The following is an 8301-nucleotide window of genomic DNA, read 5'->3' on the forward strand; positions in this document are numbered from 1 at the left end:
AAATATGTAATTCCAAAATAAAATAAGATCCAGAAGAGGATAATGTCTTTGAATCTTGTTAGATAGATTGATAAAAAAGCAAACAGCAAACAGACAAAAAAGAAAGCTCATACAGTTCTTAGTGGTAAGTTCTCATCATATTCATATCCATAGCATCACAATATGGCAACTCATTTGAAGTACAATCTATTCAACACTTCAACACTTCAAAAACACAAAACACAAAAACAAAACAACTCTTTCACTACAATCACACAAAAAACATCAAGATTTCATGTTATCAATGCAACATCCAATAATATGAGTGCTAGACAACTCATAGAATCTGGTACAATAAGAACAATTTTGCCAAAAGATGCTTCAACAGTTCTGAACTCAGAAGGTTTCATTCTTCTTGATGTTAGACCCAATTGGGAAAGAGAGAAGGCACATGTGAAAGGTTCTTTGCATGTGCCAATGTTTGTGGAAGATAAGGATAATGGTCCTTTAACTTTGCTTAAGAAATGGGTTCATTTTGGTTACATTGGTGCTTGGACTGGTCAATATCTTACTACTTTTAACTCTGAGTTTCTTAGTCAAGTGGAAAATGTTGTTCCTGGTAAAGATACCAAGGTTCTTGTGGCCTGTGGAGAAGGATTAAGGTAAATATGTGGATTATGTTTTTGTTTTGTTTTGCAGAATATGGTTATTTAGTTAGGATAAAACTTATGTGTATTTATTTAACTGTTTTACGCATGATTTTTAACTTAAAATATAGATTATGTGGTTAATTATGAATATTTTTAATGAGATTTGAATTTGTCCCTTGAGGGTACTAGACAGGAGTTATAAATATTTGAAGTTAAGAACAACGCGAACGCGAAAAATATCTCAGAACCTAAGTTTTGTCCATATAGTCTGTTGGAACATGTGTGGAAATTGAGTTAAAAAGACTAAACACAAATTCCCATGTTGGGTAGAACTAGTGTTGTGTGAATTGAAAAAAGTGGAAGTCCCACATCGGATGGAACACACACATTAGTAGTGTTTATATAGTGGGGGTGTACCTCTAATTAATGGGGGTACATAAGCACTAGAGAAAAAATATATATTGATATATATTTTATTATTTGGAAATGATAAATTAAATAATTAATTTAATCATTATTAGAAAGTGCTTTCTTAGTCCCCAAGTTTTGCTAAAATATTTTGGTACATAATATGATATATTTTTGTACTAAATTTAATATATTTTAATACTCAATTAAGATATTTTTGTACTAGATCTAATATGTGAATTACTTAATCGCAAAGTAATATGTTACTTGTTCCCAAAGTTTCTCATATTACTTGTTCCCAAAGTTTCTCACTTATTAGTTGTGAATTTTCTCTATAAATAGAGAGCTCACACAGTGCATTCCACACACCGAAAAGAATTTCATTGAGTTGTCGGGAATTCTTTTCTTCTCTTCTCCCTCCGACTTGTGTTAACAAGTTTCTTCTGCTTCTACTCCTTTCTGTCCCTTTCGGTTTCAAATAGAGCGGTTACGTACCGTATCGAGTGGCTTCGATCAATCGATTGAACCATATTTTAAGAGTGTTCTTAAGACCATAGTCCCTTTTTCGGTTTAATGTCCCTTCGGAATTAAGAGTGGTCTTAAGTTCATAGTCCCTTTCGATAATATAAGTCCCTTCGGAATAAAGAGTACTATTAAGATCATAGTCCCTTTCGTAATAATAATGTCCCGTCGGAATTATGAATGATCTTAACAGTATATAAATTATTTAAATATTTTTCTATTTGAGGAGAAATGGTGGTAACACCATATTTGAGTGGTCATAGTACCATATTGATAGTTTGGAGAACTTAAAGGTTAGAATGGTGGAAACACCATATTTGAGTGGTCTTAGCACCATATAGAATGGTAATAATACCATATTAAAGTGGTTTCAGTATTAATGAGTGGTCTTAGTACCATATTTAAAGGTGTAATTCTCGAACGGTTTTCTACGGTGCAGTAGTTAACCGCACAGTTGTAGCTGGGCTTGTTTTATCCTGGAGGCGGCGTGGTTGATTGTCTACCTTGCACAATTTTGGGTAGTGCCACGAAACGTCTTAAAGAGAGCGACCTGGTCGTGACTCAACCTAGTAACAACTTCGGTAGATAATAGAATTTGGAAATCCAAATACAACAGTTTGGAAATCCAAAAACAACAATTTTAAGACGTTTCGATATGCTATGTCTACCGAAGAAGTTACTTATTGAGGTTCAATTGTCCCTAAATACACTAAGGATAAATCAAGCTATAAAAATACATCTTTCGACTGAAACGAAGAAGTGTTTGTTGTTATGACAACAACACTAAGAAATTCACATCTGTGACTTGGAATTTGTTTGAAATTTATTTTCAAATTCATAATCGAATTGTGAATAAGTAACTTTAATTGTTTGTAGAATAGAACCTATGTTGCATCATATACTTGACAAACAAATACAAATAACAAACTAGTGGAAGCAAGCGGTGGTCAAGTATTGGAATAAATTTGTACAGTACGATGGCAAATGTAAAAGATGCAGAGGTTCTAATTAAAGTTGAGCATGAGCTTACCATATAAGAAGGATGTTGTGTTTTTTTTTTCATTAGACCAACATTCTGTTCGAGTACATGGACTAAGATTTATTTGGTAAATTAAAGCACATGTACATCTTTAAGAAATTGAGATCAAGTACCACTTTTTGGACATATATGAACTCGACTGCTCAATTATTTTAGGATGTTAATCCTATGAGAACAGGTCTAGTGACTTGTACTCTATGCATTCTTATGAGAAAAGACTGCACTTTGATGACATGATCAAAATTAAATTCTGCTTCTATTTTATTAGTTGTGTGATTTTAATATTTGACATGTGAACAAGCTTTTAATTTTAAATTTGAGTAACTTGGATTTAATTCCAACGTTATAATTAGACAATTTTATTTATTGCAGTCAAGATATATGAACCAAAAGTTCATATAAATCAGAATTTAGAGAATATGAATCTCTAAACATAATAAATTATGATATGTGTGAATTTGATGACACATAAACTAGAAATGATAAAAATAATATTTTATCATATTTATTGATGACTGCAAATTTTGAAAAATAAAATTTATATGCTTGATATGTTCAATTTCTTTAACGAAAATTGAAATTTATAGAGTACCCAAGTCTAAGAACAAAAATTCTAATTAAGAAATTTTTGAAGAAAAGACAATCCAACTTGTTTTATTTTTGAACTTGGGATTGTCCGGACTATATTTGGCTTCAGGACCCCAAGAGAGTTAAACTCACTAGTAGAGCCTATGAATATGTATTCATTAGGTATGTTATAAATAACGAAGCATATAGGTTTTAGGACCTAAATGTTAAAGTGATCATAGAATTAAAAGATGCTGATTTCTATGAAGTAAGTACCCCTGTAAATTAAAGAATAGTGGGGGCACTTGTGGGGGTAAACTAAATTCCATTTTTAAAAAATTAAGAACTAGTGGGGGCACTATATCTAATCACATTCATGTAATTAGAAATAGTTATGAAAACATCATATGAGATGTTATAGAACCTCAAGGAGGTAAGAAAGCTAAAATTGCTAAAGAGTATGAACTTGGTTTATACATTGGAAGAAGATTCATTAAGCCTTAAAGAAGTTATATCCTCATTGGATGCTGAATTATGGCAAAAAGCAATAAACGATGAAATGAATTTTCTAGAGTCTAACAAAACATGACACTTGGTTGACTTGTCTCATAGTTGCAAAATCAATCGGTTGTATTTGGACTTTGGAAAAAGGAACTAAAACCTGATGGAATGGTTGATGAATACAAGGCTTTCCTTGTAGTCAAAGGTTTTAGACAGAGAAAAATATAGACTTCTTCGACATTCATTCACCAATCACGAAAATCATATCCATAAGAGTACTAGTCCCTTTAGCCGCCGTTCATAACTCGATAGTACTCCAAATGGATGTGAAAGTTGCCTTTTTTTTATGGTGAACTAGAAGAAGAAATCTATATGAAACAACCTGAAAGTTTTGCGATTCATGGACAAGAAAACAAAGTCTGTAAGTTAGATAACTCTTTGTATGGTCTAAAATAAACTCCTGAGGAATGACATGAAAAATTTGACATTTTAATGTTATCGAATGAGTATAAAGTGAATGAAAGTGACAAATAATATTTGCACGATCATATGTCTCTATGAAGACGACTTGCTCATATTTGATTTAAAGATTCATGTTATGGATTATGTGAAATCATTGTTTATCAATAACATTGATAAGAAAGACCAAGACAAAGTTGAAGTAATTCTTGGTTTCAAGATTACTAGATCAGAAAAGAGAATTTTTTTGATAAATCTCACAAAGTTGAGAAGTTCTTAAGGAAATATTATTATTTCCCCGTAAACTTGCAATCATATATTATGATCCAAGTGTAAGAACACTTGAGATGGAGTTAGAAAAACAGAATATGTGAGCATCATTGACAGTACTTAGGTATGTCACTGAATGTATTAGACCCGACATTGTCGATGTCGTAAAACTCTTGTGCAAGTTTACTAGTAGACGGATGAGAAGCATTGTCATGCTATAGAAAAAGTCATGAGGTGCCTTAAGAAGACTATGACTCTAGGATTACTTCACTAGGAGTAACCTATTGTACTTAAATGGTACAAGATATAAAATAAAACATCTTTCAGATGAATATTTAGCGACTAGTGTTTGCACATTGAGCATCACTAGAGGAGTTATTTGTTGAAACAAATGATATTGACTCAGTCCACTATGGAATGAATCTGAGATGAGAACACTAGAGAAAACTAGTGAAGAAGCAAGTTGATAAGATACTTGCTAGTTGAAATCCCTTAGTGGATAAAACCGGTTCCAGAAGTGTTAATTTATTGTGATAGTCTGCAGCTATTACAAAATTGAGAATCGTTACCACAATGGTAAGAGGCGATTATTAAGGCACGAACACATAGAGAAATAGAGAGCTAGCTACTCTCAAAAGGAACGGTTAAAGTAGATCATGTACGTACTGATAAAGAATTAGTTAATCCTTTGACGAAAGGAATTACTAAAACGAAAGTCCTAAACACATCCAATAGGATGGGACTAATGCCCAAAGGTCACAAGTGATGGTAACCCGACCTACATGACTGGAGATCCCAAGAAATAGGTTCAATGGGTAATAACAAGTCACAAGTGATAGAACATGCTATGTTAAAGGTAAGAAAGCATGATTCCTGCAGCGATAGAAGGATGAGATAATAGAAACTCTTAATGAGATCTATACTCTATTTGGAGTAGAGTACATAGCTACAGGAGTACTCTTGATAGACTCACCTATACGAATGTGGAACTAAGGGCCGGTTCCTATGGGATTCGGGGCAGAATACCTAGAGCGTTCGTTAAACCGGGATACACGTGCAAGGCCATAAACGCACGGGCTTTTAGAATACACCTTATGAAAAGGTTTGTGTGTGGGTTCTATGTCTGAGATAGAGTTCAATGCTGTAAGCAACTCTTGTTAATCAGAATTTTACTCGCTATGCAAAGGTTCAAGTTGTAAGCGACACCTTTGTTTACTAGCAAATCTTATGGAGACGTTTTTGACGTTATTTCTGAAACCATTTTTTAAATTCAAGTGGGGGATTGTTGGAACATGTGTGGAAATTGAGTTAAAAAGACTAAACACAAATTCCCATGTTGGGTAGAACTAGTGTTGTGTGAATTGAAAAAAGTGGAAGTCCCACATCGGATGGAACACACACATTAGTAGTGTTTATATAGTGGGGGTGTACCTCTAATTAATGGGGGTACATAAGCACTAGAGAAAAAATATATATTGATATATATTTTATTATTTGGAAATGATAAATTAAATAATTAATTTAATCATTATTAGAAAGTGCTTTCTTAGTCCCCAAGTTTTGCTAAAATATTTTGGTACATAATATGATATATTTTTGTACTAAATTTAATATATTTTAATACTCAATTAAGATATTTTTGTACTAGATCTAATATGTGAATTACTTAATCGCAAAGTAATATGTTACTTGTTCCCAAAGTTTCTCATATTACTTGTTCCCAAAGTTTCTCACTTATTAGTTGTGAATTTTCTCTATAAATAGAGAGCTCACACAGTGCATTCCACACACCGAAAAGAATTTCATTGAGTTGTCGGGAATTCTTTTCTTCTCTTCTCCCTCCGACTTGTGTTAACAAGTTTCTTCTGCTTCTACTCCTTTCTGTCCCTTTCGGTTTCAAATAGAGCGGTTACGTACCGTATCGAGTGGCTTCGATCAATCGATTGAACCATATTTTAAGAGTGTTCTTAAGACCATAGTCCCTTTTTCGGTTTAATGTCCCTTCGGAATTAAGAGTGGTCTTAAGTTCATAGTCCCTTTCGATAATATAAGTCCCTTCGGAATAAAGAGTACTATTAAGATCATAGTCCCTTTCGTAATAATAATGTCCCGTCGGAATTATGAATGATCTTAACAGTATATAAATTATTTAAATATTTTTCTATTTGAGGAGAAATGGTGGTAACACCATATTTGAGTGGTCATAGTACCATATTGATAGTTTGGAGAACTTAAAGGTTAGAATGGTGGAAACACCATATTTGAGTGGTCTTAGCACCATATAGAATGGTAATAATACCATATTAAAGTGGTTTCAGTATTAATGAGTGGTCTTAGTACCATATTTAAAGGTGTAATTCTCGAACGGTTTTCTACGGTGCAGTAGTTAACCGCACAGTTGTAGCTGGGCTTGTTTTATCCTGGAGGCGGCGTGGTTGATTGTCTACCTTGCACAATTTTGGGTAGTGCCACGAAACGTCTTAAAGAGAGCGACCTGGTCGTGACTCAACCTAGTAACAACTTCGGTAGATAATAGAATTTGGAAATCCAAATACAACAGTTTGGAAATCCAAAAACAACATAGTCTTTGACAATGACTATGAAGTCCAAGTTTTGATATTTCTGGGAGCACGAATTTTAGAAACGGCAAGTGTTAGTGTAGTAAGTTTTTATGGCGAGGGTAGAGATCGAATTTGACCTTCCTTATCAACTCCATCACCTTAGCCACAAAGTCCTATCCCCTCTGCAAACACAATTCAGTTTGCATCAGCCGCCTCACTATTATACAATATTAAGGATTGTGCCATCTCGTTTTAAAGCCCTGGTTATATCATACTATGTACCATATAGATTTAGATTAAACTACGTTTTAAGTTTTCGGTGCCCTTAAGTGCTTGCTTTTAAATGAAATAGGTTTTTTGGACCAACTATTTGTTGGTCCAAGTGGTAAGGGACTCGAGTATTTTAAGCGAGTGATTAAAAGTTTGATTTTGTTTCCCTTGTAAAACAAAGTTTACAAGCTTCTAAAAGTGCGGCCACTAGTATATATTTTACATCAGTACACAATCAATGGCATTGGTTTGAAGCTCTACTAGTATATCTTTTTTCATTTGTATATGTGATTCACCCCAATTTACAGTATAAAAGCATTATTAGCATATAGAACAAGTTTATGATTATGGCAATGAAGCAAAATATTGGTTGGTTTCTTGGTGAGTGTCTATTCAGGTCAATGACAGCAACTTCAAAGCTGTATAATGGAGGTTACAGAAATCTTGGATGGTTAGTTGGAGGCTTTAGTCGTTCAAAAGACGATGATTTCTCAGAAGTTGAAGGAAAAGAGAAGTTGAAGTATGCTACAATTGGAGGAGCCTCTTATTACTTCCTTCAGCTGCTCATACTTCTACAGACAGTGAGTAAATAGTCATTTTGTTCTTTAAATATGTGAGATAGCGTCATTATAGTCTTTGAATGAATCGAAACTTAAACATTCCTAAGTGTGTTTTCTGGACCGATCGATATGGAGACACATTCAAGAACCAAACAAACTAATCGATGACATGTTTGATTTGGAAAAGACACATTCAAAGATATTTTTGTAATTTTGATTTATTTAGAGACTATAAGGAGACGCTGACATATTCAAGGATCCAAATGACCATTTACTCAAATATATTAGTATATAGCTTGATGACATTGATGAGTACATACGTACTTACCCTATTGAACGTGTAAGCTTCTATGACCTTGTTGCAAGCGCATTAATTGTTTCAATTTTCATATAATTTGACTTTGCAATTTTGTAGTTATTCCTGTCAGATTCTTACAGAAGTGAGTAAACACTCCAAAATTGGGACTTTGAACGTGTAAGTCATGCATTTATAGATCTGAGTAAACATTTCCAAA

General features: G+C 33.4%; 1 protein-coding gene across 1 annotated transcript; it reads left to right on the top strand.

The window, feature by feature from the left end:
• Positions 1 to 134: 134 nt before the first annotated feature.
• On the top strand, positions 135 to 8301 carry LOC146926379 (Rhodanese/Cell cycle control phosphatase superfamily protein). Its single transcript, XM_085758751.1, has 2 exons — positions 135 to 641; positions 7624 to 8301. Exons 1-2 carry the CDS (start codon positions 163 to 165, stop codon positions 7817 to 7819), a joined length of 675 nt encoding a protein of 224 aa, XP_085614877.1. The 5' UTR covers positions 135 to 162; the 3' UTR covers positions 7820 to 8301.

Source organism: Medicago sativa, chromosome 4, assembly GCF_051527215.1.
Source record: "Medicago sativa cultivar Bolivia chromosome 4, Bolivia_mono, whole genome shotgun sequence".
NCBI lineage: Eukaryota > Viridiplantae > Streptophyta > Magnoliopsida > Fabales > Fabaceae > Medicago > Medicago sativa.

What these genes read in the sequence shown, in the direction of transcription:
- LOC146926379 (XM_085758751.1), top strand. Translation starts at nt 163, where the DNA reads ATGGCAACTCATTTGAAGTACAATCTATTCAACACTTCAACACTTCAA. An exon ending in GCCTGTGGAGAAGGATTAAG is followed by an intron (nt 642 to 7,623) that starts GTAAATATGTGG and finishes GTGTCTATTCAG; the next exon opens with GTCAATGACAGCAACTTCAA.